Source organism: Pseudophryne corroboree, chromosome 8 (genome assembly GCF_028390025.1).
Source record: "Pseudophryne corroboree isolate aPseCor3 chromosome 8, aPseCor3.hap2, whole genome shotgun sequence".
Taxonomy (NCBI): Eukaryota; Metazoa; Chordata; class Amphibia; order Anura; family Myobatrachidae; genus Pseudophryne; species Pseudophryne corroboree.
Window position 1 is genome coordinate 80,229,653 of NC_086451.1, and position 18,676 is coordinate 80,248,328.

The 18,676-nt window shown below is 46.8% G+C and overlaps 1 protein-coding gene across 1 annotated transcript in view; it reads right to left on the reverse strand.

Annotated features, from left to right (window-relative positions):
- Window positions 1-222: 222 nt before the first annotated feature.
- LOC134947503 (bile salt-activated lipase-like) overlaps window positions 223-18,676 on the reverse strand; it is a 32,809-nt gene continuing 14,355 nt past the window's right edge. Inside the window, exons 7-11 of the mRNA XM_063935568.1 lie at window positions 18,527-18,644; window positions 16,037-16,223; window positions 11,629-11,832; window positions 11,228-11,425; window positions 223-423 (exon numbers count right to left, since the gene is read on the reverse strand). Of these exons, the coding sequence (XP_063791638.1) occupies window positions 249-423; window positions 11,228-11,425; window positions 11,629-11,832; window positions 16,037-16,223; window positions 18,527-18,644 (882 nt within the window). The 3' untranslated portion in view covers window positions 223-248. The remainder of the gene's footprint in view (window positions 424-11,227; window positions 11,426-11,628; window positions 11,833-16,036; window positions 16,224-18,526; window positions 18,645-18,676) is intronic.

An 18,676-nucleotide genomic window follows, 5' to 3' on the forward strand; every position in this document is an offset into this window, starting at 1 on the left:
CGTCTATTCCCCATGGTCCTTACGGAGTCCCCAGCATCCGCTACGGACTACGAGAAATAGATTTACCGGTAAGTAAAATCTTATTTACACAAAATGGCTGCTTTCAATGCATGTGCATGCTCATTTTACCCAAGGATGTCACCAACTCCCATTTCGCGAGATGGCTGCCCCAATTATATGTAGGCAACAAACACACACGCACAAAAAACAACACATGTATAATTTATCTTTATTGGTTGGAAAATTGTTTACAAGTTGGGCAGATTGCGGTAAGTTTGGGCCCAGAAGCGTACATAAGGTGAACGCAGTCCCTGCTTCATGGACTTGTAGGTCACATCTTTATTGATCTCCAGGTATTGTCCATACTGAGTGTCGTAGGGAAGCCAAGTGGCGGGGACTTTGGATGGCCCCTTGTTCGGATCACTGCGTGATGAAACAGATTAACATTACAAACAGAAGATATCCATCATCATCATTACAGGTTGCAGGATTGTCATCACAACCTATTCTTGTTTCTGAGTTCTATGATTTCATTCACTATGCCAAGCAGCACATCACAGCTTACATAGATTTTGACGGCAGAGAAGAATTACTTGGCCCATCTAGATTGCACCTTTTTTTCCTTTCTTTCTTTTTTTTACCATTTAGTAACTTCAACCCTATTTGAGCCTTAGTTCTTTGTAAGAATGAGAGGCTATTCCTCAAATTTCCTTTCCGCTCATATCCTCGTGTCCCCATTATTGGGTTTGTTGCCAGACCAGAGGTCCAAATTAAAACAAATTGCAGACAGAATCAGGAAATCACAGGGGATACGTTTATGTGACCAGCGGTCTCCAATACCGACGCCGGGATCCTGCCATCTGAAAATCCCGATGGTCGGCATGCTGACTATTCCCACTCGTGGGTGTCCACGACACCCATAGAGTGGCAATATTACCTATGGCAAGCCACTGAGCCTGCTGCGTGGCGAGCGCTGCGAGCCCGCAAGGGGCTTCGTTCCGCTGGCTCACCCCGCCGGCCATCTGACAGCCGGGATTCCGCCGTCGGTATTGTGACCGGCGGTCTCCTGACCTCCTGTCACACATACCCAACGCAATCACAGACCTCCATATATGCTGATTGTATAAATAGCATGACATTTGTCTAGCTTATACACTGCTCAAAAACATAAAGGGAACACTTAAACAACACATCCTAGACATAGGTGTGCGCAGGGGGGGTGCCTGGTGCGCCCAGGCACCCCCTAATGTCTGGCACCCCGATCTCACATGCCTGATGCAGCGATTGCCGAGCAGGCTGATTACTGTCCCCTCTGCGCTGCACCCTGTCAGGACTGCATTACTGACCGGACGCCTGGGTTAATCAAGGGTGCCACTGCCACCGGCTTTCAAACTCCCGGCTCCACCTCCATGTACAAAAAGAGCGTGATGTGACGTGATTACGTCATGCTGCTCGCACATCCACTCGTCACACCCGCCACATACCCACCTCTCTGCTTCTATGCTATGCCAAAGCCAGCCACTGATGAGGATCAGCATGCAGCCAGCGTTCCTCTTAGGAAGACAAATTTAATACTGGCAGGCGGCCGGCGGTATCATTGACACGTCACTCGTTTTTCCAGCAGCAGCAGTACTAGTCTGCGACTGTCAGTGTCAGTGAGTGAGTGACTTGTAAGTAAGCTGCTGCAGCTTGCAGGGGAAAGAGAGGGGGAGCCAGACCAGGCTGAGGAGGAGCAGTGTAATTGCAGTGAGTGCCATCAGGGTTGTTTGGTGCACACCACAACATCTGACAATGGGGGTAATTCTGAGTTGATCGCAGCAGGAATTTTGTTAGCAGTTGGGAAAAACCATGTGCACTGCAGGGGAGGCAGATATAACATGTGCAGAGAGAGTTAGATTTGGGTGTGGTGTGTTCAATCTGCAATCTAAATTGCAGTGTAAAAATAAAGCAGCCAGTATTTACCCTGCACAGAAACAATATAACCCCCACCTGTGGACGTCGGGCCCTCATACCACCCTCATGAAGTCTGTTTCTGATCGTTTGAGTAGACACATTTGTGGCTTGCTGGAGGTCATTTTGCAGGGCTCTGGCAGTGCTCCTCCTGTTCCTCCTTACACAAAGGCGGAGGTAGCGGTCCTGCTGCTGGGTTGTTGCCCTCCTATGGCCTCCTCCACGTCTCCTGATGTACTGGCCTGTCTCCTGGTAGCGCCTCCATGCTCTGGACACTACGCTGACAGACACAGCAAACCTTCTTGCCACAGCTCGCATTGATGTGCCATCCTGGATGAGCTGCACTACCTGAGCCACTTGTGTGGGTTGTAGACTCCGTCTCATGCTACCACTAGAGTGAAAGCACCGCCAGCTTTCAAAAGTGACCAAAACATCAGCCAGAAAGCATAGGAGCTGAGAAGTGGTCTGTGGTCACCACCTGCAGAACAACTCCTTTATTGGGGGTGTCTTGCTAATTGCCTATAATTTCCACCTGTTGTCTATTCCATTTGCACAACAGCATTTGAAATTGACTGTCAATCAGTGTTGCTTCCTAAGTGGACAGTTTGATTTCACAGAATGTGATTGACTTGGAGTTAAACAACACAATGTAAGTGTTCCCTTTATTTTTTTGAGCAGTGTACATCCGGAAGGCTCTGCTCCGGGTACAGCTCTGCAAGATACGCTTCTTTAAAAATAAAAAAAATTCTACTCCCATTCCTTGCAAATGATAACAAATGTGCAAACCCTTGTCCCAAGCCCCCAAATTCTGCTTACCTAAGGCAGTCTATAGCAAGTTTATATCCTCAGGAAGCCCTAACAGCGCATGTTTTCCAGGTCTCCTCACAAAGGGCAGGATGCATCAAATGGACATTTTCAGCATTTTTGCTGCTTTTTTTTTTTGCATATGCACAAGCCTTGACCCAGTGGGTAGCGGCGTTACCCAATAGAAGCCTATGGGCTGCTTTTAGCATTGCCCTCTGAGAGGAATCCAATCTGATTCAGTTATAAACCCAGAAATTCCTACACTTCAAAGGACAGCTGTTATCAGCCGAGCTGTCCTTTGCTGAAATCTTCTTGCATACGGCGTTAGTAAATAATGATATGCATCCGATGAGTGCCGAGATGCTTGATGCATAATGCCCAAAGTCACAAGTGAAATAAATAACACAACTTCTAATTCTTTTAAAATGTGTCAGACAGTAATGAATACATCTGTTCTCCAGCAAGAAGATATAGAAAACATGCACTGTTAGGGTTCCCTGGTGACTGGAGTTGGGGAAACGCTGATCTAAGGCTTCAGGGTGACCCCCAATGATTGCGGTGCCCCAGAGCCCATCCAGGGATTCCGCCAGGCAAGCAAGTGCCTTGTCTTACAGTTACAGCACCTGAATTCATTGTAACTGTAAATTTCTGCAGCAGGTCACATTGGTTTCCACAGGGAAAACATTGTGGTGTAGAGTGGATCTTGATCCAGAGGCACCAACAGGCTAAAGCTTTAGCTGTCCCAGGATGCATTGGGGCCTCCTCTACAACAATGCCTCCAGGCACTGAGAGCTCAGTTTCGAGTTGGTGCCTGCAGCAGCAGGTCACTTAACAGGAGCGCTGCACTGGGCAGCCCTGAAAAGCTTTTCTGAAAGAAGATTTCTTCTCTGGGCTGTCAGCACTGTATGTCAGGGTGACAATTCAGCGCTGCAGCTCCATCACCTCCCAAGCAGCGCTGCATCATAGTTGCCTACCCTCCCTCATTCTGCAGGAGACTCCCTGAAATAGTAGCAATCTCCCTCACTCCCTGAATAGTCCCTCAATCTCCCTGAAAAAAAGAGAAATCAGAGATACATACATTCAAATGGGATCATCAGTGCCATTTCCCTGCATTGGTTATAAGGTACAATGATCCCTATGGCTACATGCATTGTAAAGGTTTCTTGTGGCCACTTACAGTACATGGAACCTCTTGTAAAACACAATACACAAAAAAAATCCTGCAAAATATCAGTCTTTTCTTCAATAAGTAGATCTTACTAACTTTGGGGCTCATTTACATTTGGATGCAAGTTATTTTCATGACACGCCTCTCAGATGTAGCAGTACACGCCTGCGCTGATAGGGGTTACTTTCACAATCTCCCTGAAATGCTTTTTCAAAAGTAGGTAAGTATGCGCTGCATACTCCCGCGGCCTGGTTCCCGGGTACTTGCGGCGGAAAAGTAACGGGTTAGGCACAGAGTCGCAGACCGCTCTCCTGGTTAGCGTAGCTGCTACGGGGAGGAGGTAAGAGGGTCCCCCAGGCGGGACCCACCATTAAATCGCGTTCTGTCTGTGACCTAGGGAGATGGCGCTGCCATGGACAATGTCACTGGGCAGGGACCCCACTAGACTTCCGGGGCGTCTGAGTACAGTTCGGGTGTACTAACACCCCAATTAATAAGACTCTAAGGGGGACATATACTAAGCAGTGATAAAAGTGGAGAAGTGAGCTAGTGGAGAAGTTGCCCATGGCAACCAATCAGCTGCTCTGTATACATTTATAGTATTCAAATTATAAATGTTACGTCAGTGCTGCACTGGCTCACTTCTCCACTTTCATCACTGCTTAGTACATATCCACCTAAGTACCTGGGGTGAAAGTCCAGTTTAGGGGAGCCGGCGCTTGACCTGTAGTCCCTCCCCCGGCCCAGGACGCCATCTCCTCGCAGATTTCCCACCCTGGAGCTGCCACACACTCTCCCTCACTCCTTGATTGAGACACTGGGGGCCATCTTCTGAGCATAGCTGCTGCTGGTCTCCGGGATTGCAGGGCAAGGTCTCCCTTGTAAAGCCGCCTGTACACAGTGCTAAGACTTTACAAACACTTAAGTATTCTACATGTCTTGTCACAGACAGTGTTAATTGAGAAAGAGCGTACCTAATACAGAACATATTGTACGAGTATTCTGATATATCCTCCGGTCACACTGACCGCGCTGTGATATATAATAGGCCAGTGCAGCTTTATTGTAATAAGTATTTCTGCATTGACTGTGACTGTGTGCCTGTATCTGCTGTGTGGTTTCACTCTCAGTATTTCCCAGATATATCTGTCACTATATTCTGTACCCTGAGGGCTAGGTGCGTCTGGGTTTCATAATATAGTAATACACAGTATTTATCACTTGCGTATATTCTACTGAGTTACAGTAACATAATTCCAGGTTTTTATCCGCGGGTATTGTACTTTGTCTGACTTTATCTTACTAAGGGGTATATTCAATTAGGGTCGAAAGCTGCCGTCTGTCGAAAAGACAGCAGTTTTTGACTTTTTAAGGTCTAATTGTGATTCGACCTATTCAGTCCCCGCTATTTTTATTAGACAAGTCGGGTAATTCGACTTGTCGAATAGTACGTGAATCAGCGGTATAGCTGCCGATTCACATACTTTTGAGGGAAACGGGGCCAAATTCGACAGCGTGAGGTCACGCTTGCTGGAGCCGGGTGGACACTGCCATGAGGTCTGGTGGCTGTGATACATCCTTCTGCAGCGCTGCTGTAACGCTGCTCTCCTCCGTCTGCCCGCGGCTGTCCCTGCTGGTCTCCCCCCTCTCCTCCGCTCACAGGTCTCATCGCAATTCGACTTTTTTTAAAGTCGAATTGAGATGCGATTGACTAGGGGTTGTCGGATCCATTCCGACAAATGCATGTCGGAATGGATCCGACCCTAATTGAATATACCCCTAAGTAGCCCTGTTGTTGCATTTGTCTCATATTGTCTAACAGAAAGGGCAGTAAATCAGTGGAAGCTCCTGCATCATGCAGAGCATGCTCCAAGGATTTACCAGAGGGGGAAGTATTGTATGATGTTCTGTGTACTAATTGTCATACACCTCCCAATCAGTCCACAGCTCCGGTGTCTACACTGGAGCTACCCTGGGCTGCATTCCCCAACCTACTGGGTACTCTGGTGGAACGCTTAGTGCCCCCTATGGACCTCTGTTGCCACTACCACCACAAATTGTCCCTATGGTTAACCTGTCTTGGGCGGAAAATTTGTCTAACCAACTACAGCAATTAAATCAGTCTCTGGTTAGACAGAAATCTACTCCAGGTCACTCCCGTGCCCTGGGTCCTCTAAGCGTGCTGCTTCCTCCTCACAATCCACAAACCTCTCTGATGTCTCATCTGAAGAAGAGGGGGAGCATACTGTTCTGTCAGACACTGAATCCTGTGTTACTGATGAGGATTATCCCTTGTATATTGCTGTCCCTGCCTTAGTGGTTGCTATTAAGCATATCCTACAAATCACTGATGATGGGGATTCCACTACTGTGGCAAAGAAAACTGATACAGTTTTAACTACCTTCTGCTGTTTAAACCTATTACCCCATTCTGATCATCTAGTGGACATCAGGCCGGAACCCTGGTCTAATCCAGGGAAGAAATTCCCTTTGCCTAAATGGGCTTTGGCTCGATATCCTCTCCCTACCGAGTTGTGTAACAAATAGGAGACTCCACCACCGGTGGATTCTCACGTCACCTGCCTTGTGGTGTCGTCGACTCTGCCTGTCACCACTGTCACCTCACTGAAGGAACCGACAGATAAGCGTGAGGAGGGTTGCCTGAAATCTATATACTCCCTTACAGAGACTGTTCATAGAACCACTATAGCTGCCTCCTGGGATGCAAAAGGTTTTGAGGCGTGGGTTCAGGCTTTAGAGGAAGAGTTGTCCGAGGATATATCTGACAACACCAGACAATGTCTGTCTCACATTACCACTGCCGCCTATTACATTCAGGAGGCGTCCTCTGAGGCGGGTGTGTTGGCAACCAAGGCGTCGACCTTGTCTGTCCTGACTCGCCGCATACTGTGGTTGAGGTCATGGAAAGTGGACCTAGACTCCAAAAAGACCATGGAGGTACTCCCCTTCACAGGGGACATTTTGTTTGGGGAAGACCTAAATAAAATTGTGTCTGAATTAGCAGCCGCCAAGCCGGCTTTTTTCCCAACTACTAATCCGTCTGCACAGAAGGCAAAAGGTACCACTTTTAGTTCCTTTCGGCCTCAAGGGAAAGCAAAAGGTCAGGCATACCCAAGACAATCTTGTGCTCCCAAAACCACTAACCCCAAGGCAAAAATCCTAGGCAGCCCGTCAGCCTGCTTCAAAACACGACAAGCCTGCTACATGACGGGACGGGCCTCCCCCTGGAGAATCCCAGGGTGGGAGGCCGACTTCTACAGTTCGCCCAAGTCTGGTTAAAGACTACTTCAGATGCATGGGTACTGGAAGTTGTCTCTCATGGGTACACTGTCTCCTTCAAGAGACGTCCCCCTCGCCAGTTTTGCACCACGGCTCTCCCTTCGGATCCGTTAAAGGCGCAAGCCCTACATATAGTTGTAAGTTCCCTCCTGAGTAAAGGTTACTACTCAACCCTGTTTCTGGTCCCGAAACCCAATGGGTTCTTCCGGCCTATACTCAACCTCAAATTTCTGAACAAGTTTGTGAGTGTGTCCTGGTTTCGTATGGAAACGCTGCGCTCAATTGTGCTGGCAATGGAACCCGGAGACTATATGGTATCCCTGTATATACAGGATGCATACCTTTTCCTTTCCTATTGCCACATCACATCAGCAGTTCCTGCGGTATGCTATTGGCAACTCTCACTACCAATTCCAGGCTCTACCATTTGGACTGGCTACAGCTCCTCGGATCTTCACCAAGGTCATGGCCATGATGACGGCACATCTCCATTGCCAGGGAATCAGAATCCTGCCGTACCTGGACGACCTGTTGATTCTGGCACATTCCCACGAAGTCCTCCTCAGTCATCTGCCACTGACGGTCATCTTCCTGCAAGCCCATGGGTGGCTAATCAATTGAAAGAAATCCTTGCTGGTCCCAGCTCAGAGCATGGTGCAACTGGGGGCACTCCTGGACACACACAGTCAAATGCTTTTCCTGTCTCCAGACAAGGTCCTGAAGCTTCAGGACAGGATAAAACACTTCATTCATCGCCCCAGAGTTTCGATACACTCAGCGATGTAAGTACATGGCCTGATGGTGTCGACCTTCGACATGGTAGAGTACGCTCAATTTCATACCCGCCCTCTACAAAGGTTAATCCTTTCCAGGTGGGACGGCCTACCTCATCGGATTAGATGTCACATGATCTCTTTAACTCCGGAGGTTCGTCTGTCGCTGCCCTGGTGGCTCCAGGACCAGCAATTGAGCATGGGCCGTCCCTTCTGGGTCCTACTGACAACGAACGCCAGTCTGAGGGGATGGGGAGCGGTGTTGGAGCAACACTCTTTTCAGGGTCGTTGGACCAAGGAAGAATCACTCTTCCCGATAAACATTTTAGAGCTGAGGGCACTGTTCAATGCACTATCTCTTGCCCTGCTTCTGGTAAAGAACAGGCCTGTTCAAGTACAGTCAGACAATGCCACCACAGTGGCATACATAAACCATCAAGGCAGCACTCGAAGCCGCATAGCAATGATGGAGGTGTCAAAAATCCTTTGTTGGGCGGAACGCCATCTGCCAGCCATATCGGCAGTGTTCATTCCGGGTGTCCTAAACTGGGAGGTGGACTTTCTCAGTCACCAGGACGTGCACCCCAGAGTGTGGAGTCTTCATCCAGAAGTCTTTCAACTCCTAGTGGACAGATAGAGCCTACCGGACATAAACCTCATGGCGTCTCAACACAATCACAAGGTTCCGGTCTTCGGATCTCGAACCAGGGATCCTCAAGCAGTGTTCGTGAATGCACTGGCGGTTCCATGGAACTTTTGGCTGCCCTACGTGTTCCCTCCAGTGTCACTCCTGCCCAGGGTCCTATGGAAGTTCAAACAAGAAGGAGGTATGCTACTCCTAGTTGCTCCAGCGTTGCCCAGACGGCATTGTTTCTTAGACCTGCAGGGTCTATCAACAGGGCATCCCCTTCTACTTCCTCAGCAACCAGACCTCCTTGTACAGGGCTCTTGTCTCTACCCAGACCTGGCCAGACTGGCTTTGACGGCGTGTCTCTTGAAGCATCACTCCTGAGGGCCAAAGGATTTTCTGAGGCGGTTATTCCAAGTATGTTGAAGGCCTGTAAACTGGCCTCTGCCCGGATTTATTACAGGGTCTGGAATTCTTACTTCACCTGGTGTGCTGATAAGAATTATGATGCCTATAGATTCAGAACTTCCAGAATTCTGGCTTTTCTGCAAAGAGGCCTGGACTTAGGCCTTCGTCTGGCCTCCCTCAAGGTTTACATATCTGCCTTGTCGGTGTGGTTTCTGAAGAAAATTGCGTCTATACCTGACGTTCATACTTTCACTCAGGGTGTCCACAGGAGGGACATAGCCTCCCTATGTCCCACCTGTGGCTCCATGGGATATGTCTGTTGTACTGAATTACCTGCAAGAGTCTCCATTTGAACCTCTTGAATCAGTGGACCTTAAATAGCTCACGGCCAAGGTCCTGTTCTTGCTAGCTATTGTTTCTGCAAAACGGGTGTCGGACTTTGGCGCCTTTTCCTGTCGTCCACCCTTTTTGATATTTCACCGACCAGGTTATTTGCCTAAGGTGGTGTCATCTTTTTACCTTAACCAAGAGATTGTGGTTCCGGCCTTTATCTCTTTAGACTTGTCTTCCAAAGATCGTTCTTTGGATGTGGTAAGGGCTCTCCGTATATATGTGGAGAGGACTGCCTCTATCAGGAGGTCAGATACCCTTTTGTCCTGTTTGGTTTCCACAAACATGGCTGGCCTGCAAATAAGCAAATCTTGGCCAGATGGATTAGAATGGTGATTGCACAAGCTTATTCCCAGCTCCTGCTGCTATTACAGCCCAGCCTGTTGGACCTTCTTGGGCGGCCTGCCGTGGCGCGTCCACAGAACAATTGTGCAACGTGGTTATGTGGTCCTCAGTGAACACACTTCTTACGTTCTATGCCTTTGATACCGTCGCCTCCCAGGATGCTTCCTTTGGATGCCGGATTCTCACATCCGCGCAGTGTCGGACTGGGGAATGAAGGGCCCACCGGGGGTATGCAATGGTGGGGGCCCATGCTTAGGGGTATGGCATTCCCAGAGTGGGTGTGGCCAGCCGACACAGAGGCTTGGCTAACCATTAGAGAGTGCATGGTCTGAGCCCCTTGATAAATATACATAGTAAGTACTGCTAGTGCATGCATTATAATGTGCCAGATTACTAGCAGCAATGCACTGTAGAAAATACACCATAGTCCTATGTAGAATACGGTAACATACAGTATGTATAATTCAAGTGCACAGTCTGGAACCTGATCCCTAGAGGAGGAGGAGAAGGAGGGGCCCCCCAGGCAGAGGGGCCCACCGGTGGTTTCCCCAGTACCCCTGTGGGCCAGTCCAACCCTGCAGCCGCGTCCCCTACCGTAAGGAACTGCTTTAGGACATCCCCAATGTTTTCCCTGTGGAAACCAATGTAACCTGCTGCAGAAAAGGAGAGTTATGGTAGACTTCCCATTGTTAACTCTCTTTCTGCGAGGTACATTGGGTTCCACAGGGCACCCACCCTGACGCACCTAGCTTCTTTGGGTTGTATGGCGTTAGCCGCTGGAACCTTCACCTGTCCTGAGAATGTGGTTCTATGTGACTAACATCTGCCTTCTCTCTTGCCTGCTCCTGCATTGAACTGGTTAATGAATCAGCTCTCAGTGCCTGGAGGCGGGGTTATAGAGGAGGCCCCAATGCATCCTGGGACAGCTAAAGCTTTAGCCTGTTGGTGCCTCTGGATCAAGATCCACTCTACACCCCAATGTTTTCCCTGTGGAACCCAATGTACCTTGCAGAAAGAGAGTTAACAATGGCAAGTCTACCATAACTCTCCTTTTATGTTGCTATCTTTCAAATATACCAAGGGCTTTAACAAGGACCAGGAGGGAGACATTTTCAAAGGAAGAAAAGTATTAGAACACGAGGACATACACTGAGACTGGAGGGAGGTACTGTAGGTTTAGGGGAAACTTCAGGAAAAATGACTTATCAGAAAAGGTAGTGGAAGTGGAATAGTCTCCCATCAGAGGTCAGAGGTGGTAAAGGCTAAGACAGTAGAGCAATGTAAATATGCATAGGACAGACATAGGGATATCCTTACAAAGAAATACGGATCAAATAAGGTTTGAGGTAACAATATGGTCAAAAAGGGGCAGACTAGATGTACCAAGTGGTTCTTCTATGCCGTCAAATTCTATGTGTCTGTAGAACTGGGCCAGGTTTGACAGTAAAATCGTTCACTCACCCAGTTGCTGCGAAGTTGGTCCAGTAAGCAATCATTGTCCCAGACACGTCCCTGTCCTGGGGTCTGTATGCCAGTGTGTTTCCAAATGGCTTTCCAAAGATAAACTGTAGGTCATCGGCGTGATCAGCACCCACCCAGCTTGGGTATAAGGGCATACGGGATGGGTGAGAGAACAGGTAGCTGTACGTCCTTCCAGTCCTGTAAATGAGATAAGGTTGTATTGGCAATGAAGACAGCACTATCTTATGTTTCATGGCACAATCACCTCTGGGTGTCATTTGTTTTTATCTCTGTTGTATGGAAGTATGTCACGTTTCAATGGCAGATCCCTGTATGTGGCTCTGACTTATTTATTCCTCACTCACCTGTGTGACACCTTACACCCCATATCCATCACTTACCTGGCATACATGTAATGATGGGCCAGTGCCTCTTGAGTGGGCACCAGGAAGATGTAATCTGTCTCTGCATCAATGACTGTCTTCTTCATGAGCTCCTGCTCGGGATTGGGCCCCCAGTTTGATGTGTAAAGATTGTAAGCCAGGTCCATTCCTGACGATCCTTTAGGCAGAGTCAGATCCTTCACCAGTTTCTGTACCTCGGCACTGCAAGAAACCGTATGGTCACTTAAACTAAGATACTAGTACTAGCACGTAAATATATAAATGTATATATGGGGGTATATATATATACATATATATATATATGTATATATATATATATACATACACACACACACACTATGGATGGGCACCTTAGCACGCTGAACTAATTTTGAATTAGCGTGCCAACATACTGTGGATCTCTATCTATATATATATATATATATATATATATATATATATATTAAAAGTAAAAAAAACAGTCAGTGCGCAATGAATTTTCCAACACGTGGAACCACAAGTCCCAGCACTAGCAGTGTAATTTCCAACGCGTGGAACCACAAGTCCCAACACTAGCAGTGTAATTTCCAAGACCGTCCACGTGTATCCAATGATTATATTCAGTCTGAGCAGCACTTAGTATCCTTCAGAACGGCGTCTCCCTTATGCCAATATCCGAAAGGCAAATAGTGATTTCTAGAAGAAAAATAAGAAGGGGCGCCTCATAGTGCATTAATCAGTTAAAATATATTTATTCTAACATGCTTTACAAGCACTTGGTCATAAATCACGTACCAGAAGCGGCGGTTTCAACCACCGAAGTCCATCGTGACGAAACGCGTAGGTGTGTGGCCTGGCGTGAAAGAGCTAACGACGGTGGTGAGACTGCTGACGGTTACTGCTCGTGGTATTATCCACTTATTATCTATATGTCAAATGCTTATGCCTACGGTGGTTGAAACCGCCGCTTCTGGTACGTGATTTATGACCAAGTGCTTGTAAAGAATGTTGGAATAAATATATTTTAACTGATTAATGCACTATGAGGTGCCCCTTCTTATTCTTCTTATATATATATATATATATATATATATATATCTATCTCCAATAATATCCTAAGCTAGTGGTTCCCAAACACGGTCCTCAAGGTAAACCAACGGTCCAGGTTTTAAGGATATCCATTGCTGAGCACAGATGTTTCAATCAAAATGACTGAGGAAATAATTCATTCACCTGTGCTCAATCATGTATATCCTTAAAACGTGGACCATTGGGGTGCCTTGAGGACCGTATTTGTGAACCACTGCCTCAAGCAGTTCCGGCTGTGTGGTGTGCAATGGGAACAAGGGCGCACCTACTCCCTATGTCTCCCAATGGGATAGACCAGCCAAAGAGGGTGAACAATTTGCAAGGAATGGGGGTAAGTAATATAGCAGGGTATGGGCAGAGTGGGGGAGGGAATGGGGACTGAGGTGAATCAGGATATGTGTGTGTGTGTATGTATGTAATCAATGTGTGTATGTATGTATATATATATATACACACACACACACACACACACACACACACACAGTACTGTGCAAAAATGTTAGGCATGTGTAGAAAAAATGCTTTCAGAAATAGAAGTGTTAATAGTTTTTTTTTTTTCTTCGGGTCCCACAGGGCCCCACAGGGATAAAATTGGGGGCTGTAGGTGGTGGGATCAGGTCCGAGCACCAAACAGTTGAGCTCTCAGCAATCCCAGGATGCTCGGTCCTTCCCCCATAACTCCGCCTCCATGCTCAGGCAGGTCAGTTTTTAGTTGGCGCCAGCAGGAAGCTGGATGCACCTCTAACAGGGAGCTGCTATTAAGCAGCCCCAAGCTTTCACTTTTCAATTTTTCAGCCGAGGTGCATCCGCTAAACAGTTGTTCATGGTGGCTACATGGTCCACATCTTTCTTTGTTTTATGCCTTTGATACATTCGCCTCCCGTGATGCTTCATTTGGACACCAGATTCTGTTATCCACTCAGGAGCATCCCCTCCCTTAAATACTGCTTTAGGACATCCCCAGTGTTATCCCTGTGGAGCCCTATGGTACCCGAAGAAAAAAACGAGAGTTATGATACTTACCTTCGTTAACACTTTCTTTGCAGTCCATAGGGTCTACAGCGTGCCCACCCTGACACACCTGGCCTGTATGGGTTTGGTCACTGGTTCCCTTTTCCTATCTGTGAGAGTGTGTTCTTATGTGTACCATGGGGGTGATTCAGATCTGATCACTTCTGTGCGTTTTTCCACACAGCGGGCGGTCAGGTCCAAACTGTGCATGCATATGCTCCGCAATGCGTAGGTGTGTTGGACAGCTATAATGGGCATCGCCGGTCAGCGACGGGATGGTGCGAAGGATCCATTCGCACGGGCATATGCAAGGTGATTGACAGGAAGAGGCCGTTTACAGGGTGTGTGCGGATAAAGTGTTTTGAGGGAGGGTGTCTGACATCAGCTCCGACCCCGATCAGCAGGATTCAACTGCACTGACAGAGTAAGTCCTGGGCTGCGCAGAGACTGCACAAACTGATTTTTAGCGCATAGGAACGCACAGTTGCACAGGGAAAATACATTCCCCCTGTAGGCCGCGACTATCTGATCGCAGCACAGCAAAAAACGCAGCCCAGCGATAAGATCTGAATTACCCTCCATATCTTTCTTCTCTCCTATCCTCTTCCTACTTTGGGCTTGTTAACAAAACTGACCTACCTGAGAAAAATGCAAAGTGAATGAACAGAAGAGAAATTCAAATAAAATCAATATTTGGTGTGACCACCCTTTGCCTTTTAAAACACCATCAATTCTTCTAGGTACGCTTGCATCCAGATGTATTCTGCAGTAAGACAACAACCCCAAACATACTGCCAATGTCATTAAGAATTATCTTCAGCATAAAGAAGAACAAGAAGTCCTAGAAGTGATGATAAGGCCCGCACAGAGCCCTGATCACAGCATCATCGAGTCTGTCTGGGATTACATGAAGAGACAGAAGGATATGAGCAAGCCTACATCCACAGAACATCTGTGATTAGTTCTCCAAGATTTGGAGAATTGGAACAACCTCCCTGCCGAGTTCCTTCAAAAACTGTATGCAAGTGTACCTAGAATAATTGATGCTGTTTTGAAGGCAAATATTGATTTGATTTAGATTTCTCTTCTGTTCATTCACTTTGCATTTTGATAATTTATAAAAATAAACTATTAACACTTTGATTTTTGAAAGCATTTTTTCCACACCTGCATAAAACTTTTGCACAGTACTGTACACACACACTACAATACCACGGCAAAATTATTTTACGACAGAAAGGGCGCAGCGTCGGATCCTCTGCATGTACATCTGTCATCTGGGTAACCCTCAGGTTACTCAGGCTGTCTGGTGAAATCATTTTGCTGAACCATTCGAGCATGCAGCCACTTGCCTCATCATGGGCAGAAAAAGGAGCCGACATGCACCTATTTTCGGTTATGCTGCCTGTCGACACCCTCAAACGCCAGCAAAAGTCAATCATGCTGCGGCATTTGGCGTACTGTGAGCGACATCGCAGCCCCAGCTCTGCGCATATGTAGTGCAGCGTCTGTGCATATATAAAAAACATCGGAGATGTACGTAAACATCGAGTTTAGGTACATCTCTGAATTAGGCCTGGTGGCTCTTGAATAGCAATGAATGATTTGTACTCTGGATGTGAGATAACACCATACTTACCTACTTTCGAAAAAGTTTTTCAGTGAGATGTGAAAGTAACACCTACAAGCGCGGACGTGTACTGCTACATCTGAGAGGTGCGTCATAAAAATTACTTACATCCAAATGTAAATGAGTCCCAAAGTTAATAAGATCTACTTGTTGAAGAAAAGACACTGATACTTTTCAGAATTTGTTTGTGTATTTTGTTTTACAAGAAGTTCCATATACTGTAAGTGGCCACGAGAAACCTTATTTAAAATGCATCTGGCCATAGGGATCATTGGAGCAGATGTATTAACCTGGAGACGGCATAAGGAAGTGATACACCAGTGATATGTGCAAGGTGATAAAGGCACCAGCCAATCAGATACTAACTGTTAATTTACATATTGGAACTGATTGGCTGGTGCCTTTATCACCTTGCACATATCACTGGTTTATCACTCCCTTATGCCTTCTCCAGGTTAATACATCTGCCCCATTGTGCCTTATAACCAATGCAGGGAAATGGCACTGATGTTCCCATTTGAATGTATTTATCTCTGATTCCCCCCCCCCCCCCCTCAAGAATGTAACAGCTTCATAATGGGGTTAAGGTGCAATCAGGGAGATTGCAGGACTAGTCAGGGAGTGAGGGAGATTGCTGCTATTTCAGGGAGTCTCCTGCAGAATGAGGGAGGGTAGGCAACTATGGATATCACTTACGGAGAAATTTTTTTCAGAGGTTCGTTGATGACGGCTAAATCCATGCCTGCAAACAGATGTCCGTCCATGTTGTTGACACCAACTAGATAGTCTACATCAGCTGCATTGTGGAATAAATGAATTGGGTCATCAGGGATGAAATCTCCATCTATGACTGGTGAGAAAGCCAGGTAGTGTACCACAGGGTCTGTCGTACAGGAAGAAAAGAACTCCATTACAGTTACGGTGCCATGTCACTGACAGACCTTCAAATATATATATATTATTCATATTTTTTTGGAGGGGGGGGGGGGGGGTTATAACTGGCAAATCCTCATTTTACTGACATCATTTCTGAAATCATTAATCCTCAGGGCCAGATTAAGGTCTGCGGAGGTCCCATCAATGAAATTATCAATATATATATATATATATATATATATATGTGTGTGTGTGTGTGTGTGTGTGTGTGTGAATATATATATATATATATATATTCATCTGGAGAGATGGCATGGGGACACCAGGAGTGCTACTTAAACCCCATCTCCCTCCCTTCGCTTCAGGGAGAGAGCAGGGGATTGGGGGGCTTGCACTCGCATTTGCCTTGGGGGGGGGGGAGTTGCGGGGGAGCACCCGCGCTTGCCAGTTGGGTGGAGGTGTGGGGGTGCGACGAGGAGTGACACTGGGGTTACTGGTGCCTTACCTTGCCCTGCTGGAGGATCAGACACCTCCACGGAGCTGCTGCAACTACCTGCGCTGTGTGTAGTCTACATAAGGCCAGGTCAGGATGCTACTGGGGCTGTGCGCCGTGGTGGTGGGACAGCACCTTTGAAGGCACCCTGGTCACATAAATGACAGGGGGGGGAAGTGCTTTGGTGCCCGCCCCTTCCCTGCATCTGTCTATGGGGGCCCCCGGGTCGACCATCCCTTTAATCCTGTCCATTCCTCACGCTTGCCAAAACGTCAATTAGTGATTGTGTTATTGCATGATATAATCTACACAAACGCTGCACATAGCCGCCTTTATTACTGGTGGCTGATAATATTTCTGCCTTACAGAAGCCCCGCCACCAATCTGTATTTCTTATTCCACTCCTAGATGGTTCACAGGGGTATATTTACCAAAGGTCGATTCTCAGCCATTGTAAATCGATAAAAATTGCTGAAATTGACCTTTAGTTAAAATACCTCATAGAGTGTCAGCCATTTGGACAGGGACATCTTTATATCCTGTATAAAGTAATTGTCTGGCAATCTATGGCAATATACACTCCTCTGTTATCAATAATCATACAAATGGGCAGTGATCCCATTGCTGCCAGTCAGAACACAGAATGCATTTTGCCAGCATGGTTTAGAAAATGAAAGCAAACACTTGATGCACATTTGTGCACATGCTGTACAGCATATTAATTAACAGGCACTTAAGTATTATTTTTCACCATAAACTGCACACAAGGTGGAGCTGATGTGTGGGAATCTGCTGTTAGAAGTTCTACAATTGCTAGCGGTGGCCTTGAAAATCTAGCTGAACATGGCATTTCCCTTACACCCCATAGTGAAATGCAAGAAAATGAACAATGTTTGATACTGGATTCTATTACTATGTATGGAGTTGACAACTGAATATGGGCCATAATTAGACCACAGGTGGTGGCCTAGAACTACAAAAGCCAGCATAGGTATGGTGAGACTTGGAGATGCAAGATTACCTACCTGAGGGATATAGGGCCAGATGCATCATCGCTTGGAAAGTGATTAAATGGAGAGTGAAAAAGTACCAGCCAATCAGCTCCTAACTGCCATTTTTCAAACACAGCCTGTGACATGGTAGTTAGGACCTGATTGGCTGGTACTATTTCACTCTCCATTTTATCACTTTCCAAGCGATGATGCATCTAGTCCACAGTATAACCAGGACCATCTTAACGTATGGGCTCACTGGGCAGCTGTTCAGAGTCCTATGATTCTAGGGGCCTTCGAGCAGGGGAAGGCTGGGCCAATCAGAGTACAGCATTTCTCTACCTGCCTCCAAGCCTGCAGCTAGACAGCGAATGGCTCTCAGCATGCTATTGGTGGATGGCTTGAGCTATCCACCAATCAGAGTGCTGACAGCAATTCACTGTATGGAAGCATTTGGAGAGACAGTGCAGGACCGCATTAGTGGCATGTTATGATTTAGGGACCACAGTGCTTTGGGCTTGCCCGAGGCCTACAATGTTGTTAAGACAGCCCTGAGTATAACAAGTATACGATAGCTTTAGTGAGAGGAAAAGTGATACAAATTCCACATGCCATGATTTGGCTTGAAAACACCCATTCCCACTGAGACCACAATCGTTTTCCAGTAGGTCACTCCTCCTGCTACTCCACCATTTTTTCTTGCTATAAATTAACCTGAGAGTTATGAAAGAAGGTAAAACTATATTTCATATCTCATGTATCTATTCGTCCTAAGTCTATGACCCTATTTCTTTCCAAGTACCACTTTTCCATGGCAAATCTTACATTTAAGGTTTGACAAATCCAGTTTGTAGGCCAGGGTGAGAGCACGAGGGTCTGTAATCCGCAAGCAGTTAGACAGGGCGGCAGTGTCGCCTATAGGACAGCCAACTTTTCTCCCAATCTGTTAAAAACAAAAACAAGTTATTACAAATT